We start from the raw sequence: 21,973 nt of genomic DNA on the forward strand, positions 1-21,973 counted from the left end.
TGTGAAGAGAAGTGCTTGGGCAATATTAGATAGTTTTAGATTAACTGTATTAAAACAAGTTTGTACTATATTCATTTCTAATTAATCATATGACATTTCTCTATTTTGATATATACACACATATTTACTTATATATAGCAAGCTAAGCTGCTCACTCAGCATTTATTACATATATAGCTATGTGAAAAAAAATCTCTATATTTCCATAATCGCCCATCACAACTATATTAATGTTAATAAAATGAATTTATAGAATACACATTAATTCCCCTTACAAGAAAACAAGGGCAAATAAATTTAGTATTTACTGTGATTACCACATACCACACAGCATGTGGTAATCACAGTAAATACTAAATTTATTTGCCCTTGTTTTCTTGTAAGGGGAATTAATGTGTATTCTATAAATTCATTTTATTAACATTAATATAATCACTTACAGCACAAGATTACATAAGCATAAAAATGTCGTTAACAATTCAAAGAAAAATTAAACTATTAAAAGCAGATTTTAATAATGGAACTTATGACACTTTTAATAGCCTAAAAGACTTCATCAAGGAATTTAAGAATACTATTATCATATTAGCATTTCCTTTTAGGGAAATCTCAGAGTCTATAAAATGGGGGCCTACAACAAGGTCCTTCTCATACTTTTATGACTAATCCTCCTTTTTATTAACACTAATGACCAAGGAAATCTGTAGCTCACATATCGAACCCTTTCTTCTTCAATTTAATCAAACCTAAAGAACACACCCAATAACTGATTCGATTTATGCTAGTGTCGACAGGTATGTCTTATTTACTAAAAATAGTCCGAAAGATTGTAATGCCAAAGTTTCTCTTTGAAAAGACATTTTTTTTTAAATAAAATAAGGTATGACATAGACTTCAATAAGAAAGCATTAAGTTGGAGGCTGCCACTGAAAATAAGAGATTATGAACTCTAATGTTCCCTTAACTCTAATTTAAAGCTGAATTTGAATCTTTTAAAATAAATTCTAAGATTTACCCTTTGAAAAGTATAATGAAGTTTATATTTATCTCTCAATCTCCTCCTCCTACCATCACTAAGAATTAGATCACTGACTTACATTTTCTTCTTTAAACAGCACACATACACATAAGTACACATACGGAGCTCTAAATTGTTTTAAGTGCAAAATCTGCAATTTAAATGTATAACCCTAACTACAAAATTTTAGCAAGTTTTTTCTGTATTTGGTAAAACAGACCAAAACTAAAGAAGCTAACCCACCACTAAAATGCATAAAATGAAAAATAATGGAGTTGGTATGTGCATTTTATAAAATATTTCCTGTCAAAACAGAAAAATTGCTCAATAATAGAAAAGATCTATAAAAATCAACTATTTTACTTCTGTTACTTTTCATGCTTTAATATGTTTTATTTTGGTTTTATTATTGTAGTGATTTTATTTGTCCTTCCTCAAATTTTCTTATGTTTATGGTAAGTGGTAAATGCATGCAGAGATACTATAAGAGAAAAAAAAGCAAAATTATTTTATAGCTCTAAGGAAAATGTGTTATTAGAGAACACTTAAAAGAGAGCAAGATGTATTCGGAAACATCAGTGATTCAATCTATATGTTATATTATTAGATAATATACGTATCTCACATATCACAATAAATTCTTTGGTAAGAATTCAGTCTTATTACTTAGTATTATATCTGGATCTAGAATTATAAATTACTCAAGTTTATCTACATATCTTCAGCTAAAACCAATTTTGCAAATAATACCTAAGTAGTACTTTCATTTCCTATGCATTTCTACTTTAGGCCAATTTTAGAAAATTCATTACCAAGTACTATATACTTGGTACCAAGTTAAAGAATAATGCTGCTGCCTTATTCTAAAATGATTACATTAGGCAACTGTTACATATGTATAATTTTAGAAATAATATATATGTAAAGTTCCAAGCACAATGTCTGGCACTTATTTGTCTCCTAATGGTAGTTATTATTAATTGTTAAAATTTAAACAATATGACTAGATTACTAAATAGTTCTTTTTCTATATGTACTTTTAAGGTCTTTTTAAAAACTATTTTCCTGTTACTAGATCTATAAGCTAAAGATAGATTTCTGAGAGGTACTCTGAACTGATCCCTGATAGAAATAACTCCAACATTAAAAACAAAAACAAAACATAAAACATAGAAGCCCAAAATTTCAAAATCCCTAAGACAATTACACAAAGAGCTTGCCCAACACCTTCTCTAAAGATCATGTAAGATGATCTTCAGCATTTTAAAACAGCAATAAATTTACAATATTAAGGAGATGTGATTTGGAATTAACATCTTCTGCAATGTAAATAAATATGGTAGCTAAATTTTGTACCTTCCTCTGCTCTTGCACCTTCATGATCAGTCATTCTAGTAGAGGCTGACCTAGACTGATTAATGATTCCTGAAGGGATGTGGGGCAGCTCATCATCTCCCAGATCAGCTATCATGTCGCAGAGTTTTGTCCTGTTGACCCCTGTAAATTAATGTCAGCAGTAGAGGTTCATTTAATGGCTACCGCTTGACTTGCTCACAGCCTTTAAAACCAATTTACTAACAAAACAAGATATTTAAGAAGTTCTAGTTACAAAATCTCAAATAATTAAAGATGTCTTCAATTTTCCATACCATCCCCCCAAATATTAAAATGATTTAAATATTTAAGATAGTCACTATTTCTATGGATATATATATCCATTGTTTTATATATATATACACACAAAATTGATTCTTCTGTCACTCAAACAAAGTTATGTAAGCTCATAAAGAAGGTTAACAGTAGGAAATTTTGGTGTTTAAGGTTAATATTAAATAGTGTAAAGAATAAAACATTAGTTTTTCCAACTTAATTCACTATTTTGAAAAATTAACAAGTAAGTACAAATGATTTTTATGAGGGTGCAACAAACAATTAACTTTCCCTGGTGTTTACGTGAATATTTTCCTGTCACATTAACACAAATTTGTCATTAAGAAACCAACCCCAATTTTCCTCTAAATGTTTCTGTACTTTTCCCAAATTTGAAAAACCTGATTTACCCAAAAGCTCTCTAATTTTCTCATAAGAGTATGAAAAGTCAACACTGTCATAGGCCATAAGTTTAAGGGGAGAATTTCAGCTGCTGCTTGAATAATTCAGGCCAAAACAGAAAAACTCAAAAGCACCTGCAGTATTGTCGGATCTTTGTTCTATCTTTGAACTTCAGAAATGACAGGAGAAGCATCTCTCATGTATTTTTAAAAAAGTTTTAAGAATGCCAGAAAAAATAATTTGAAAAGACAAAAGAAAATGCTTTATAGTCGGTATAAAGTAAAAACAAAATAGGCAAATCTAAGGTCACACATTATGACCTTATATTTACTAATGTCAACAATTATGGACTAATTAGACTGCTATGTAATTATTAAATTTCACTATAGCTATTAGAATATTTGTAATTCTATAGGAACTATCATTCATCTAAGTATCCCTAACAAAATGCCAGGCAGCGAGATGGTTAAGACTTAATGTAAAAAAAAAAAAAAAAATCTTACACATTTATTAGCTCTATTTTACAGTAATCCCTAACTTCTTAGAAATGCTTATGCTTCAGCAATTCTACTTGTGTATGGAAGTATACAATTTAACAAGTACTATGAATCTTCTAAAATAATAATTACAATGGAGAAACTCTGTATAATCTGAAGATTTTCCCTGACAATGAAGTGACTGTAACAAATTCTCTAATAAATGAAAAACTGTCAACTGAATGTCTGATCATCAGTTAAATTCAACATGAAAGAATATAAATGTTATCCTTTTTCACAAAATAGCTCTCCTTTATAATTTTCCCACTTATGAGTATCACCACCATTGACTGGATCTGTTCTTAAAATTTTGCAACCACATCTCAATAATTCCTCTTCAACTTACAAAATGGGGGTAGGGGCTGTTTTAAAAAAGAATCCTCTCTTAAAGTAATCTTCAGATTAATTTCTTTCTCTATATTGACTTTATTCTAATCAAAGCTTTCATTCTTATAAATTACTGCAATAGATTCCTAATTGGTTTTCCTATGTCCCAGCTCCACTTGCCTTCAATCAAATTTGATATCACATTAATTATCATCCCTACTCAAAAACCAGTAGTACTTCAACACTCTTTGGATTAAGACTAACTAAAGTCTTGTACTTAACCTTGCAGGTATTTCATGATCTGATCCTATTTTTTTTCCTCATCTTTTAATGCCACATAATACAAATCTCTCTAATTTTCCAGTCAAAGCCATTTCCCTATAGTATCAACATTCACCAAGGTTATTTCTACCGTATTTTGTCACATCTGTCCTCATCTATCCCTCACAAAGGTGAGAATCCTTCCTACACATATACATACACACAGACATAAAGTTCTATCCTCTAACATGCATCTCAGCCTATCATAATTCTACTCAATCCTCCAAAAGTTCCATCTACTCTGTAAAGCTTTTGTTGATCTTTTCCTGCTCACTCTTATTATATTTCTGTGTATCATAAAATTTCACTTTATTAGTTATTATCTTAAAAATAATTTCATCATATGATAGCTAATGTCAAATGCAATTAAGACAAGAAAAAATTTGTCACTAGAGATAACATGAAGTCATACTCTCCCTGAACACATGGACTAGAACATATGGAAGGAAAGAAAAGTCAAAGACAATATGAAAGTTATTGTTCAAACTGAGGATCCCAAATTATATAATTCTTTTTTTTTCTATTACAGCCAAACATTAGTCTCAGTGTAATATAGTGCCAAGTCTAGACATATGAAATTTATCTATCACTCTATTATTCTAAATAAAATAATACTTTTAAAATAAATCTGTTTTCCTTTTCTCAAATGTTCCTTCTCTTTGTTACTCAACTGTATATTCTGAAGTGAAACATTGTTAGGCAGGCAATCTGGAAAAAATAAGTTTATTTTAGAATAAGAATTTAGTTATGTCATGTTTGTTAGATGTGTTCTATTTTTTGACTATAATTCTAATGAAAATAAAGCTTTCACATGACAACCATCATCTTTTAAAAAATGACACCACAATATTAAGGAAAAAAAACTAAGCTGTAAAGTGATCCTGCAGTTTAAAAAAACGTACGGATTGAAAGAGCATAAATCTCATACTTTCTGACCCTCGTCAAAATGCCTAAATTGAGATTTTCTTGGGTGAGGAAAAAAAAAAGATTCTGAGTTGAAGAACTGAATGGTCTGTTGTTTTAAAAGTGTGAAATTAAAGTCAGAAAAATAAAACAACCGCATCTCTTAGCTGAAAACAATATCCTTTTGCTGTAAAACAACTGTGTTTTTGCAGGAGAGAGACTATTAAACAGTTTATGGGCTCCCTGAATTTATATTCTCTCCTAAATAGCAGCAGCTTAATCATCACAGATACTTTATAGTGTGCACCAAAGGGTTTTTTTTTTAAAGCTCAAAGTTACTGCTACAAAATAAATTCTTCTTAAATGTATCAAAAATATTAATACAAAGTTATTTGGACTAAAATCACACCTTACAAAAACTATTACATTTCCTGATGACATTTTGCAATCTTGGATCTGGATAGCAAATGACAAATATTAATTTGAAACTTTAAAAAAAAGATCCAGGGATACTCACTTATAGTTTATATTAAAAGAAATATTTAAAAAGTTAAGACTTCCCTTTTCCAATGTATTGATAATCAAGTCAGAAGATGTACAGCAATTCTATAACACCAGTAAAGGAAAGAATAGGAATGACATATAAATCATACTCTATATATAGAAAAGATAAGAAAGTCAGGATAAATTAGAATAATTAGAAAAACTAAGATAAGTCAATCACTAAGAACAAGCACTGTAAAACATACATATTTTCAGAATGTGAATCTTTGAAATGGGGAAAGCCTCTACATCTTTTGAAGGAAATAAAATAATCTAATCTTAATTAGCCTCAATTTAATAGGCATAAAATAGCATAGGAATAACAATAAGCCATAAGGGCATCTGTAAAAGAAAAATATATTACAATCCATAATCTAAACTTTCCAATTTGAAACAAATATCAAATATCGAGGGAAATCTTTAGTTTTAACTCCTCCCTCATATTCTAAATAAAGATGCCAGATTTCAGACGCTTCATACTTACTTCAAATGCTATATACACTGTGATTTTTGTTATTCATTTTGAATTACATATTTTTATGATATAAAATATAGCAAAATGGAGACCAAAGAAAACTAGAAAAATCCTATCGGACCAACATTTTAACAAAAGGTTAATTAATTTAGAACTTGCCCCTAACTCCCTTCCCAATTATAGAAAGCTTAGAAATTATCTAAAAATGAAAGAAAACTGAGTTTTAGGCTAGATAATAGTGTTGTACCACTGTTAATTTCCTGATTTTCAGCATCATACTGTGGTCATGTAAGAGAATATCTTTGTGGTCTTGCAACATACTCTAGAGTATTTAAACAGCAATATGTCTACAAATTACTCTGTTTTCTGGACTGTTCAAATTCATAAATGTATGTATTTACAGAGAAAAAAGGATAGAGCAAATATGGTAAATTGTTAACATTTGGAGAACTTAGGTGAAAAGTACATGGAATTCTCTGTAGTATTCCTGCAACTTTTCCTTAAGTCTGAAATTATGTCAAAATAAACAGTTAAAAAGAAAAGGAAGCTTAACCCATTTGAAACCTAAGATCAAAATAACTGCATCAAGTCTCTTCAGTTTCATGGTCTTATCTTTTATAAGTATTAATAACTTACAGTTCTTAAGTATGCCTCACTTAGCAAGAAATTAATGATGAACTGTATCTATAATTCAAGGCAAGGTTGTCACTTTTAGGTCATTTTCTTTTGCCTCAGATGGGAAAAAAGAAGGGTGGAGTAGAGTGAACAAGTTAGAAGACAGATAAATGTTAGATTCTCAGATGGATTTTAGAAGGCTTTCCATTTAAGAGTCAAAACGCAACTGAGTCTTTACAAAGTTAAAAAGCTAACATTCTAGCCACATTTTTCTTTACCTTAAAAAAAGGTATTTAGATTGGATTACATCTGTTGATCCATATGATAAAGTTAACAAATAATTTTCTTCCCTCTAAGAAGCTGAAAAAAAAATCTTTAGAAAAGTAGTGTTATGATGCAGTAGGTAAGATTCGTTCACCTTTTGGAATAAAGGGGAAAAAAATCAAAAGGCTTCAAGTTTACGAATTATTCTAACTTGTACAAATCTTCATGTGGGAAAATGTCAAAATAAAAACCAACAAAAACGATAATAAGAATGCTAGAAAATTTATGAATTATATTTTTCATGTAAAATTGTCTCAGTATTAATATTATGATCTATAAGGATTAAGACCATTCAAAGTTTATAATCCATCAATTAAAAAAATTTTTTTAATTCCTTAAATTTTATCACTACGGCAGGAATTCAAGCCAAAATTTTCTTACTGAATTCTATATATTCTCTAATTATTCGTTCCTGAGATACTTTGCTGGAAACTTCATCTTTATATCTATGTACAGACACTGATGTTTACAAAAACATTAAATATGAGAAACATTCTAAAGGTTTAACTAATGGAGGCTAGGTTAAATTCACAAAATGCAATACTATGTAAAATTAAAATACTAAAATTATATTTTATTTAGATGATTATAAAACTAAGAAAAAATGAGTTACATATGACATTCTTGATGAAAAAATTTAAAAAGTTTATGTATAAATGCACTTAGAAAAGGCTGGAAAGATATATGCCATGCAAAATACTAATCTCTAAGTGGCAGAACTGCAGGTGATTTTGACTTTTTGTTTCTACATACTTCTTATATCATCTGAATAATAAGCATGTGTTGTTTTTATGGTTATAGAGGCAAAGTTAGTTCATTTTTTGAAAAAATAAATAAAAGACAAAATCAAAGTTAAAGGGGGTTGGTTGAATAATATAGTACACGTGGATAATAAAATCACACTGAGACATAAAAGCCTCAAGGCATAACTCTGGGATCCCCCAGCTCCTGATTTAATCACAGTAGCTCTCTTTCACCCACTTTGCTATTAGGTTCTCCGATATTCTGTTTGACAATAGGGTAGCGTATTTAAAACAAAAACAAAAACAAAAAACTGAAAATGTTATAGAGGAATATTTATTGATCTAAAATGATACTTTCTATTTAAGCTACTAGCCAAGTAGGCAAATAACAAAACTTTGCATATTATGGTCCTATTAAGGAAAATTAATTAAAATTTTATGGGGATTTTAAAATGTAGTTTAGTTCATCTGTTTCCAATATTTCTCATCAGGTGTTTCTAATATTTCTCATCATCTGTTTCTAATATTTCTCAAACAGGTATGTTTTTAAAATAAAAAACATTTTTTTAGAAAACTTTAAAATCTACAACTAAAAAAGATCTTCAGTTGACTTTATCAAATTTCTAAACCCCCAAAAACATATAGATCTAATTATATTTTAAAAGGAAAAAAATGGGGTATTTTAAATTAAAAGCAACATTATCTGAAATTTTCTAAAGAAAGCTTCAGCAGATTAGTCAGTTTATGAATACACGGAATTAGCAATGTAATATTAAAATAAACTACTTTATTTTTTTAGAAAGAGATTAAAATCTTGAAATTCTAATTCCATGTGTCTATATTAAAATATGCAAAAGTACTCTTATACTCAACATGCATGAATTATATTGGTAAATGATGTTAGAGCAGAACACTGCCTCTGCCCAGCACTTGATGTTTTAAAATACAATAAGCAGTTTGCCATACAGTCTAAAATTTATTAGAGAATGCTTTGTCTTTTTATTCACATGCAGTAACATAAATTAGCATAAAGTTATAAAAGAAAATCACCTAAGATAAATTCCCCAAACTCTGCTTATTTGCCTCCACACTGAATTAAACCATTCAAAAAATGCTTTACTGGAGGAAACTTACACCATTACACCCGCCATTGTATAAACTAATTTGTTATCAGAGAAAGTAATATGAAAGAATGCCTATATGGTTTTTGCCTTTGTCATCCACTGTTTTCTCCTTGACAGTCAAAAAAGTTAGACTAGAAGGAATTGGTGGCCAGTTAAAAATAGTTTCCCCAAAATAAAATAAGTTACAAGTTTCTCCATTTAATAGTCACAGGTCTAAAGATATTTTTCACGTGGCTGTTTTTAAGTTTGATTCACAAAATGAAAATGAATTACTTCTCTAAGAGGTGCTAAAGCTAAATTTATACTTTTACAGTACATCAGTCAGGATACAACATAGTGAAAAATACATCGAGGCACCAAAAGACACCAGCTATTGACCAAACAAACCCTACTGCCACCACATCCCTTCTCCTTAGGTCTTCCTCTACCAGAGTAGCCAAGAAAACACTACCCGAGAGATTTTTTTTTTTTTTTTTGCTGCTACTGTTTGTGGTTGGATTAGGCCAGAAAGCAAAAATTATGGAAAGGGTTTTCCTATTCATTGTATTTCAGGATTCCCAAACTAAGAAATGTTAACCTGGCTATGAATTGGTTATAGCTATAATACTCTATGTATCAAAAATAGATTTATATTTTCTCCCTTTTGAACAAATTTCCATTATCTTTAATTCGAAGGCCAATAATTCTTACAATTTGGTAAACTTTTTAAAGCTTACCAACCCCTCCTCAAAAAAGAAACCTTGAAACCTTTCCTTCATCCTTATCCACATTTTAAAATGATTTTCTACTTGATTAATAACAGATCTAAGTTATAGTCAAATAAATTTCAATTACACAACAGACAAAGTTTAAAGTTAGTTGCCCCCTTTATAAAGCAAAAAAGTACATAAAAAAACAGAACTGAAGAATTTTTTTCTCAAAGATTGGTATACAAAAATTATAAGAGAATCTGCACTTACTCTTCACCCCTTTCTTCCCCTTTCGTTCCTTCTTGTACTGTTCCTTCAGTTTACTTATTAGTCCCTGGTCTACATCCCAAACCTCAGTAGTTGGGGAGAGGTCATCTTTATCTACATGCAGCATATTATTAAAAGAAAAAAATCAGCAGTTGGCAATACAAGCTGTTGGCAGTAAACTGTTATAGCTTTACATAGTCATAATAAATATGTACTAACAGCATATACTCAAAGTATTTTAAAGGTGCAGTTTCAATTTTGGTATTCACAACTCAAACTCTAAATGCCTATCTCATAAATTTCTAAACATTTAATACGACAGTTAAATGGTGCTTCATTTCTATGAATCACAAATTTGAAGGTTATTATTCTTTCGATAACTGATATTCTTTCAATGAACTGACATTAAAAATCTAATGCTATAAAAAATAGATCACTGCATCTTTATAAAAACGTTAATAAAAATTATTCAGCCAGCATCTTAAAAGCAAATGAATGAATTACATGCGAACTACTCAAAAGTGCAAGCTGGAAAGGTCAGTGCTGTTTTATTGATGAAAATATTCATGCACCTTCTGTCACACTGATTCTGCATGCAAAGGATAACTGTACTAATGGGGAGGCATTCTAATCCAATACATACATACATATAGTTCCAAAACAGTGTCTCAAATAATCCATACAAAGCATTCAGAGAATCACCACCTCTGCCCCACCCCACTCAAATACTTCAACATCTCATTATCTTCTTCCATTGGTCTACAACTAAAATTAGCAAAAACAGACAAAAAAACTCAAATTCCACCAAAGAACTTTTTTAGAGTTGATTTGTTTTAGGGTACGATAAAAGCGACAAGCATGAAGAAGTGAAAACATACATTGCTGTGAATCTGCTGAAGATAACATGTCAGCTATTTTAGCTAAATATAACAAATCCATATATGTTTGAATAAATACTTGTGTGTGGGAAAAACTCTATAATAAACAAGAGGAAAAACAGCATTCAAAAGCAGTTTTAAAATGTCTATTAGAATTATTTTAATCATTAAAGGTTTTTCCTTCCTCTATTTAGTTTTAAAACAGCCATGTTATTAGCAAGCTTAATACTCTGTTACAGAATAAAACTTGGAGTTTATACAACCCTGCTATTAAATGAAAATTACACCAAAATATATAAGTTAAGTCAATCAACAAGACTGACAGAATAGTGAGATTTTAGGGAAAATATACTTGTTAAAATTTTGACAAAAATATTCTGGTTCACAAGTCTTATAAACACCCTAGGCGTCTATGACTTAATTTATACAATGACATAAAAAAGCCTTTTTTTTTCTGCTATAGATTGCTATACGTAGTAAACTTAAGAAATACTCATATTTGAATGGCACACAGAAATTCCATTATTTACTGTAGCTTGAGTCTTTTCTACTACAACTGTTATCACTGTCTCCCTTATGGATATTGCTACGATCTTAAGTAGTCAGTATGTAAAAGGCTAAATCCAAAGCTTTAATTTATTAACTTGAATTCCCCGACACTAGGTTGTTCCAGACTGAAATTTATATGTAAGATTTGTCAAATCTGTAAACTGTATACTGTTTCTAATACAGTTGTAATACTGATTTAAATAGAAAATTCACTTTCCATGTACTCTAATTATGAAATTTCCTGAAAAATATGCTATATCAGGAGTTGCCAACTTATTGAATACTCCAAGAAAAAATGTGATCTAAAGACTTAATCATTTGCACTCATCATAATAAAACTAACAATTCTTTAAGTGACTACTTAAAGCAAGACAATATGACGCATTTTTAGCAAATACTTTTGAAACCTCTTAGAAATAAATAAACAAAAAACTTAAGTGATATAAACTTTATATAGGAAATTAGATAAAACAGAAAAATTTAATAAGATAGCCAGGTTTTTAGAAGACCTTTGTAGAAAAAAAATTAGCTGTGAGTAGCTCTAACTAAAGTAGCAAAGGGTAGTGGAGTGAAAAAAGCAAAAGGAATAAAAAATAAGCTAAAGGAAAAAAACAAATATTACTTGCAAGATAACCTCAAGTCTAGAAAACAAAGGTAAACTTAGGCAGTGCAAAGAACAGGTTGGTGAATGCAGATGTGCACAAACAACATCCTGAAACTTGCCTGGTAATAACAGCTGATTTGATATTGCTTATAAGAAATAGTTAAGAGCAAAAGGGAAGAGCCAGCATAATCTTCTACATATTAATTCTGTTTTTAAAAAATCTACAGGGGAAAAAATACCAAGAAATGAGGTTGAATCAGTTACAGCAATTTTTTTTGTTTAAAAGAAAACACAAATATGCAACAAAAAAACTGACCCTTGACAACTTAAAACCATAAAAACATAAAATTCTATCATGGTAATTCTAACTACCACAGCAGAGAAATTATAGAAATCTACTTAATGTAGCATAAATCTGTAATTAACTTTATACAGATATTCAGTACTTAAACCATCATATTTAATTATAAACATTTAGGTACTAATTGCATTTTGTAGACCTATAAATTTCTATAGATAAGTATAATAAGTGTAGGAGAAAATAACTAAATGTCCTTAAAGTGTCTAGTCTTCATGAGAGAAAGAGCAAAATTAAAAATTCCCAGTAATATTTTTGATTGTAAAAGAACTAAAAACTACTAAAATTCAACTCAGACTACTTAACATAGATAACATAAGAAAAACAGTATTTAAAAGCTTTCTAAAAAGCCATGGTTTCATAGGATAAGAAGATTCAAAATTAGAGATATATGATTGATAGTATAAAAAATACTATCAAATCGATAGTATAAAAAATAGCAAGATTATCCAAAGTAGGTGAATATGGAATACGTTTCATTAGAACAGACCATTTTTTTTAAAAAAAAATCTGTACCCTTTATTCAATAACTTAAATATGAAAACCACCACCTTCCCATTTATAAGTAAATTCAAAATTTAAGTAAATGAATTAAATATACAAGAGTGTTTGTATATCTATTCTTTTTGTTTTTGGAAAAACTGAGTATGACACCTATGGAGTAGAAAAGATAAATTCGAAAACACAGCTAAGATCCTTTAAGAGTTTTCATTTCTTAAGGAAAAAAACTACTTGAACTATTTTGGTCTTAAAAGAGCCCTTTCCCTTATTAAGAACTTAAAATGCTTTAAAGATGTTTCAGTCTCTTCCGGAAGGAAGAGACTTTGTCAGTTACCTCTATTTACACAAAGAGATTCAGATCACTGTCGAATATTATTACTAAAAGTAAATAATGTATTGAGCCGTCATTCACTAATTAGTTCCTCTCTAGAAACTGTACCATATAGTCTGTCTTTGGACAGAAGGATAAATCAACTGTATATAATATGGTACTTTTATTAAAGATATAATGCCATATTTTACAAATTAAATTACTGTTAATTTTTGTATATTCTTTTGACTGAGAGTTAAACTTTCAGCCATTTTAGGCAAAGGATATAGGAATGGATATGTGTTAAGATTTAGCTAACAAATGTTCAAAAATTGCTTTTGATCTTTTTTTTTAATGAAAATAATGTAAATGTACATCAGCAGAGCCTTGGTTAAATAAATAAAGGAACATACTGATAGAATATTATGCAGCTATTTAAAAGATGATGTTGCAAAAAATAATATGTTAAGTAGAAGGTGTGGGCAATAAATCAGCACACATCAAAAACCCTTTGTTACATATACATATATTTCTATATAAATGTTAAAATCATGGTTCTCTCTACATAGTAGCATTATACTGATTTAATTTTCTTCTTCACATACAGAGTGGGTTCTAAACTTCCTAAAACATACATGAATTAGAAAATTATATATATGATTTAAATATATCTATACAATTATAAAATAATTCAGAAAAACATAAATGGTAGTTTAAAAATTACTGGGAAAAAAATTAAGGTACTTCCAACATTTAATGGGTTGCACAGAGAAGCTAAAAGAAAACTTAGATGCTTTTACTGTTTCTCCCGAGCAAGGCTAATTCGTAAGAATAAAATTCTAGAATATAGCCATTTTTAACTAAGTACAAAAATGTATATTCAGAGTCTAGAAAGTAACGGTAGAGTTTTTACAAATTTTCAATTAACATACCTCTTCTCTTTTCACTTAGGAGAGAAGTGAAGGTCTGAAACAATGCTTATAATTATAAACAATGAGAAACCTAGTAACAAAATTCAGATCTTTTAAGTACTCAGTATGTATCAGGATAGTCAATAAATATACTATCTATTAGGTTTTATCCCTCCTATTAGCAATATTCGGTTTGGTGACATTTCCTATCACCAAAATAGTACTTAAAAATCCAGTGATAATTCCTAGTAACTAAGCAAAGCTGGTGTTCATGTGAAATATGTTAAGGTACTGAGTAACCTTCTCTAATAAAGCTCTGTAAACACCATTTGAGATCTACCTACCAGATAACATCCTGGTATTAAAAGACGATTGAATGAACCTTTAACAGGAACAACATACTGGACCTCAGCTATTATGTTAAAATAATTTTTACACTTTTATTTTACTTTCTAATGAGGTTTTTAACCCTCTATAAACCGAACTGGGTTTTCTCCCTTTAAGTTATGGCTGGATTATTATTAGTATTACATATCACTTCCAAAGGCTAGGCCTTAACATTACACACTGATTATATATAATAAAGTTTAATACCTTCACTAAATCTTGTTCAACAGAGAGCTACAATTCAGGATTATCAGCTTTATTACTTCCTAGCAGTAAGTCAGATAACACCTAACAGGTATACTGAAAGAGTTAATTCTTCTTGAAACCTAGATTCATTACCAAATTAAATCATGAGAATTTTAAAAACTATACACGCTCATTTTTTTAATCGGCTGAAAAAAATAATTGAATTTCTAACGTGATTAAATGTTAAATTTCAAAAATCGAAATCCACCAAAAGCCATATATGAAAGTTTAGTAACCCAATCTAAATAAACCCGCACAAAACACCCTGAAATTATTCAATACCGCTTCCTCTTGCTCTCAGTTTAGCTGCTATCATTTGTGTACATTCATTCAGATACATACATTCCACATACACTATTTAATAATAATACATCTATAAGGGCTAGCAGTTTCCCCACCCCCAAAATTCTTTATCACCTTACCCCATTCTGTGCCATCCCCTGAACTCCGTGCTTCTCCAGCTCCTTCACCATCTTCAGCGGTTACTAAAAAATCAAATTCTTTCAGTGCTTCCTCAGTATCAGGATCATCAGTTAGGTCAGCAGCTAAACCTTCATTACCTATCTGCAAATGTAACATAAGCCCAGAATTACTTTTATCATAAATTTTAAAGGGGTCCTTTATGTTTTCACACAATTATCTTTACATTTGCACTTCCATTTTTAAATTACTTAAGTACAAAATTTTATATTTTCCCTGTAACTCTCCAATCCTAAATTATACCCTAGATAAAATGTTTTCAACAGTGCTATGTGAAGACCATTGGAAGATGTGATGCAAGTAATGTGGTGTAGTAAGAAGGATTAAAACTCTAATCACCAAGAATAGTTAATTTCGTCAATTATAATATATTCACAGTTACCCTTTTAAAGACCCATTCACTTACATTCTGATATGTTGTGCTGAACTGACCTCACTCACACTTTGAACTGCAAATGTAGTCTGTAACTTATAGGAATACGGCACAGATGATAAGGATATTAACTAATGCAGGCCAATAGCTGTGGTAGCAGTAACAGGGCTTTACCTCCCAGAATCAAATAAAAAAGGAAAGGAGTAAAATGTATATTCATCCATGTTACACATACTGAGTACATAACACATATGAAATGTGGCAAAATGGTTAAAAACCGCTTTTATAGACCGGAAGCTTTTGAGGAACACTGGCATTTTCCCCACATCACTACGACATCCCAAAGAACCAAAAATGAACCTGTTTTGTTTTTTTTTTTTTTACATACTTGAAATACTATATTATGGTAATTCACAAATAGATCACCTAATCTACTTCTTTGCTTTTATAGCTAATCCACACTATCACTAAAATAGATAAACCTATTTCTTAGGTTATGATCAAAAGTAAATTATTAATCCTTATCAAAGAAGAATGTTGACACGTACATTTATAATCCATAGTTTACTCCTTCAACTAGGGTGGAAGTATTCCCAATGAAGCTTCAGTTAATTTATCACCTGCTTACCGTACATGAAGAGAAAGACTACAACAGTGTTTAATTGTGGCAGGAGTGGAGAAGGTGCTGCTTTTAAAAAAATGAAGGTTCAAACCACTAGACTATAAAAACAAACTTTTTCGTGATTTAGTGACTAATACACCAAATATTAATTTCTACGATATAAGGATAACTCCATAAGATCTGATATATAAAACTTTCAGTGACATAAAAGAAAGGATCACTCCCAATATAACTAAAGATATCACGAAAATTTCTATTCAAAATACATGAGTATATACATTTTAGCTAATAAGAATAGAAAATCAAGTTCCTACTTTGTGTTTATTCATCCGATGTTTGTCTTTTCCTTCTGGGATGCCTTCAATCATGTCATTTTCCTCTTCTTCATCACTGTCATCAGCATTTTCTAAGAAATTGAATGTCTCAAGAACATCACCAGAAGGCCTGTAAGAGGGGAAACAGATAAATCCATGTATTCCAATGGTTATTTCTGATATTTCTTTCTGGTTCCTATTTTAAAACAGTACTTAAAACTGTATTTAATGACAGCAATACATGTGCATGGCTTTAAAAGTCAAATAGAGCACAATCTATAAAGGACAGAATTGATGAATCAGATTTCCCCAAATTAAAAACTTGCTCTTTGAAAGACACTGTTAGAGAATTTAAAGAGAAGCCCACAGATTGAGAGAAAATATTTGCAAGTCACGTATTTGATGAAGGACTTGTGCCCAGTATATACAAAGAACACTTAAATCTCAACCATAACAAATGAAACAATAAAAAAAAAATGGAAAAATTATTCAAATATACACTGCATCAAAAGATTTATGGATGGCATAAACACTTGACATCATCAGTCTTTAGGAAAATGAAAATTAAAGCAACTATGGACTGTGAAGGGCCCAAGACTTTACTTGCATGCTAACATGCTATTTCTTTTTAGCATTCATGATGATGGTCTCTGTACAGATATCTTTAAAATTAATTTTATAGTGTATCTGGGGGGAATCCTTTCAATCTGGGAAAAAATCCTTAGAAATACATTCTGTAAATATATCCCGGGAATTATCTTTTATTACTACTTTAATAATCTTTCCAAGGCCATTTTATTACCTGTTTTTTTTCTGAAACACCTAGTTAGATGTTGGCTCTCCTGAACTAATCTTTGAATTTTCCTAGCTTTTCAGTCCTGTTTCTTTTCCCTCTTCTGGGAGAGCCATTTCAACCTTATCTTCCAAGTTTTACATAACAATTATTTCATCACACTTTTTAATTTTTATTAGCTCTTTTTTGATCTCTGATAAGACCTTTTAAAATAACATTCCATTTGTTTTGTAGATGTATTATCTTCTCTCAGTTCTCTCAGAAGATTAAATATAGTTTTGGAAGTCTTCTGTTTCCTGTTTTCTAAGTTCTTTTTCTGTTTGGTTTCTTTAATTTCCAATTTTCATATAAAAGTCTTTCCTTAGGTGTGAGGCACTGAAAAGATAACTGGATGTATTGTGTACATCAATGAGTCTTGTCAAGCAGCTGGATTCACTTCTGCATGATAGGACAGAGGCCTTAACCATTTCACTGGCAGATCCCAATTGTCAGTTTCATTAGGTCTCTTTTATTGATGTGATCAATTTCAATATCTTGTCTGGAACAGATCTAAGACTAGCTGCCAATATGTTACAAACCAAACAGCAGAAAACAGGATCTCACTGCTCAGCTGTAGATTTTCAGATGATCCTGTTTTCAGCACAGTAACTGGCCCTGCAGTTGCTTGATTTCTTAAAAAATCATTAGTTCAACTTCCCCAGAAAATATACCACCAGTCTTTGGAAAAGAGAAGGGATGTCAACTGGCTGCACAGGATAAAAGAGGGGGTTTCAGATTCTAACTGTCTCTTACATAAACTTTAACGCAATTCTCTATTCATACCCCACTCTAAACCTGACTCCAGATATACCTGATACCTCTAATTCTTTAGCCTTTGGAGTTCTACTGGCATGATGGGACTTGAACTGTCTTGTTCCTTTTCTTCTTCCTCTTGCTCCTGAATGCATTTAGATTTAAGCTCAGTTGACATTCCTCCATTTTCTTTCCAGCTTCCAAAACTGTTAAATTCTCCCTATCTGATGGACAGTAGCCTCATTCTTTCTACATAATCAGTTTTTTATCCTTATGTGTTAATTAATCTTAAAAAGTCTTTGTCATTTTAGTTGAGGTGCCTTTAATCCACCATACTTAAGTGGAAGTCTCCATCTATGGTATATATTTTTTTCTTTGTCAACTATTTATTTACTATCCTCTGTCATTCTAAAAAGGCAATCAACAGAATTTTTAAAAAGTAATATATCCATATGAAGGGAAAAGAAAATGAAGCCAAGGGTAAGGTTGTCAAGTAAAAGGCTGAAAGAATTACTGCATTTTCTAAAAGAATTACTGCATTTTTCCCACAAATCTGGCAAGATTCCAGAGTAAAAAGAAAAAGGGAGCAAATGGAGGTTCAAAGGTAAATTAGACCAATGACTAGGAAGCAAGATAGCTTTCCCAGTTACAAGATCTAAGAGGACTTCCTCCCCCAAGGAATCTTCATAAAGTGGATGTTTTGTGATATGATGCACTATGCATCATATATCCCCCTAAAATAAACCAAGAAATTCAATAGTGATATTCACTCAGGAGAATCTAGTAAACATTATTCTTGGTGGGGTCACATCTCAAGTGGATACACAATATTTTATCATAACTGACACTATGTGCCAAACATTGTTCTAAATGCTTTACATATTAATTCATTTCTTCTTCACATCAACCCTATGATCAGCATTTTACAAATAAGGAAACCGAGGCAAAAGAAGGTAAAGTACCTTGCCCAAAGTCACAGCTAGTAAGTGGTGAAATCAGAATTCAAAAACCCAGTCTGTCTTCAGAATTCACATTCTAAACCATTAAGCACACTGCCTCTAATAATATGATCTAAAATTTACCATTCCTCTACTGTTTAATATTAAGGCTGCTTTTGAATTTTTACTGTTAAAAATAAGAATGTGATAAGCATCTTTTTGCTGAAATCTCTATCAACATGTTAGATCATTTCTTATTCCTAGGGGCTTTCGAATACCCTGATAATAAATGAACCATACACACGTCCATTAGTGCGGACTCAGAATATTTAAGCATACTCGTTAAGAAGGAGATCAACCTTGATTAAAAACTACTATTATGTAAATGTCTGTGGACAAATGAATGAAATGTGGTCTGTGTGTGTGTGTATTACACACATATCTACACAAACCAGAATATTACTCATTCATAAAAAAGATGAAAATCTTGTCATATGCTACAATACAGATAAATACATTATGTTCAATGAAGTTTAATTAAAAATACATACTTTTTGCTTTTTCTTGTATGCTACAAAAACATTCTATGCTCCTTGAAATTCAAAGAAAATAAGGGCTCTATTAGATGCCAAATTGTTTTTATTAAAGAGATCTCATTTCTCAGAAATAAAAAGCTTAAACAAAAGGCTCATGTTTGTTAACTTGAAAGTTGTAGAACATGTTTTAAATAACTGCATAATGTACATATTATTCTTTTGGGGGCGGGGACTAATTTATTTATTTATTTATTTATTTAGGAAAGAGAAAAGTACTTTATTATAAATAACTTACACTTATTATAAATATAACAATGCTCATCACATATATTTTATTTTTTATTTTATTTTTTTTATTATGGTGACATTGGTTAATGAAATCCAGTAAGTTTCAAATATACTATATTATTAATTTAAGCTCTACAAGAACTGAAATGAACTCATTCTATTTTTTTCCCCAATCCTTTTTCTTTTCTTTGTCCTTCCAACCTATGTTATTCAACATAATATATAATGGTTAAAAAAAAGGCGGGGGGGGAATTCCATCTGCTTGATTGCTTGCATTTAATAAGTCTGTATTAACCAAAAGTATATCTGGTAGACAGCAAACAACAAGAATTGACAAGGATGTAATCAGAACTCATAAATTTCTGGTGAGAATGAAAAATAATCCAGCCACTTGGGAAATGAGTTTGGAAACTCCTCAAAAAGGTAATTCAGTCAGTAATTCCTAAGTATATACCCCCAAAAACTGAAAACATGTCCACACTTGTGTTATGTTCAATGAAGTTTAATTAAAAATACATACTTTTTGCTTTTTCCTATGTTCAAAGTAGCATTATTCTAAAATGTAGAACCAACCTACATTTATGCAAGGAATGTATAAACAAAATGTTGTATATTCAAAGTGCAGATTATTTGGCAATAAAAAGAAATAAATTGCTGACACATGCTATAACATGGATGAACCTTTATAATATTATGCTAAGTGAAAGAAGCCACTCACAAAATAACCATTTATGTGAAACATCCAGAACGGACAAATCTATAGAGACAGAGAGATTAGTAAAGTTGATTGTGTTGGGTGGTAGGAGGAGTATAGGGAAGAATGGGGAGTGGTAGCTAATGAAAAGGGGATTTCTTTTTAGGGCAATGAAAATTTTCAAAACTTAGATTGTGGTGATGGCCAAACAACTCTGTGAATATTCTAAAAACCATTAAACCATTTACTTTAAATGGGTGAAATTTGTGATATTTAATTTATACCTCAATTGAGACATTAAATAAAAAAAGAAATATCTGGTAGCTTCTGAGTGAGCTCAATGGAAAGCCTTGTTCTTTTTGCACTAGTGTCTAAATAAGCACTGCTACTCTGGTTATAGACTAGCATTATAATTTACTGAAAATACTCTAGCAAAAATTTAAAAACCAGGATGTTAAAATAGCTCTGAATTACATGAAATCACCTTCAGATTTTAATTTTGCACCTATTTCAAAACTACAGTCATTTTCCTGGCATCAAAACTTAAGATAAATTTTAAAAACAGTTAAATAAAAAATTTATTTGCCCATGGTATTATTAAGGGGAGGTGCAGAAGTCTGTAAATCTAAACTCTACCCTGCCTTAAAAACCGTCAATGGTAGTAACAAGAAGCTAAAGAGATTCATAATACCCATTATATAAACAGCGTTAATCTACACTTATAGATCGTACCTTTTAATTTCTTGTCCTTTTTGCTTAGGAGATTCACCTCCATTCAGGATCTGTTCTAAATTCTTTGTTTCTACTGATCCATTTGGTTCAGAATTGGATAATCCAAGTAATGACCTTACCCGCTGAGACCGTACATCTAATATTGTATCTGTGTAACCTACTTCTTGAAGATATCTGTAAGAGAAAATTAAAAATATTAAACCTTACACATTGTTAACACCTGCAAACTTGTTAATCCAAAATTATATCAACAGATTTTAGAAAAACCCATAATCCTATAAAATATACTCTTCTTTTGCCTCTATAACTGTCTTCTCTATAGACTAGTTCCAGTTTTAAGAGAACAAGGCCAATCACAAACCAAAATTAAGGAAGGGTATAGTATGGTCAACACTAATTAAGGACCAATTATCCTAAACCTAAAAAGCCCTAGACCCTTAAGAGGCTCTTGAGTTGATGACATATATATATTTTTTAAAGTCCAGAAGGTGGTAGAGAATGAGTAGAACTAAACCTCAGAAGAGTGTCATGCTAAGTTAATAGGTAGATAGGTAAGTAGGTAGGTAGGTAGGTAGGTAAGTAGGCAGGTATGTATGTATGTATGTATTTGATATGCTAAGTTTAAACCTAGGTTCTTAGCCAGAGGTAGACTGACAGTTCTTCTTCTAGGATCTAAGATATCATGGCATTCCTATAATCTCACGATCTTCAAATTTTCTGTATATCTGAA

At 30.5% G+C, this 21,973-nt stretch overlaps 1 protein-coding gene across 6 annotated transcripts in view; it reads right to left on the minus strand.

The window, feature by feature from the left end:
- STRN3 (striatin 3) overlaps positions 1-21,973 on the minus strand; it is a 76,982-nt gene that overhangs the window by 16,959 nt on the left and 38,050 nt on the right. For 3 of the 6 annotated variants that reach the window (XM_011376393.2, XM_011376399.2, XM_011376400.2), the window contains exons 5-9: positions 21,244-21,417; positions 16,471-16,600; positions 15,104-15,245; positions 9,941-10,051; positions 2,375-2,515 (exon numbers count right to left, since the gene is read on the minus strand). In XM_011376393.2, the coding sequence (XP_011374695.1) occupies positions 2,375-2,515; positions 9,941-10,051; positions 15,104-15,245; positions 16,471-16,600; positions 21,244-21,417 (698 nt within the window). The remainder of the gene's footprint in view (positions 1-2,374; positions 2,516-9,940; positions 10,052-15,103; positions 15,246-16,470; positions 16,601-21,243; positions 21,418-21,973) is intronic. The other 3 variants (XM_011376394.2, XM_011376395.2, XM_011376396.2) reach the window with 3 other exon arrangements.

Source organism: Pteropus vampyrus, unplaced genomic scaffold, assembly GCF_000151845.1.
Source record: "Pteropus vampyrus isolate Shadow unplaced genomic scaffold, Pvam_2.0 Scaffold297, whole genome shotgun sequence".
Taxonomy (NCBI): domain Eukaryota; kingdom Metazoa; phylum Chordata; class Mammalia; order Chiroptera; family Pteropodidae; genus Pteropus; species Pteropus vampyrus.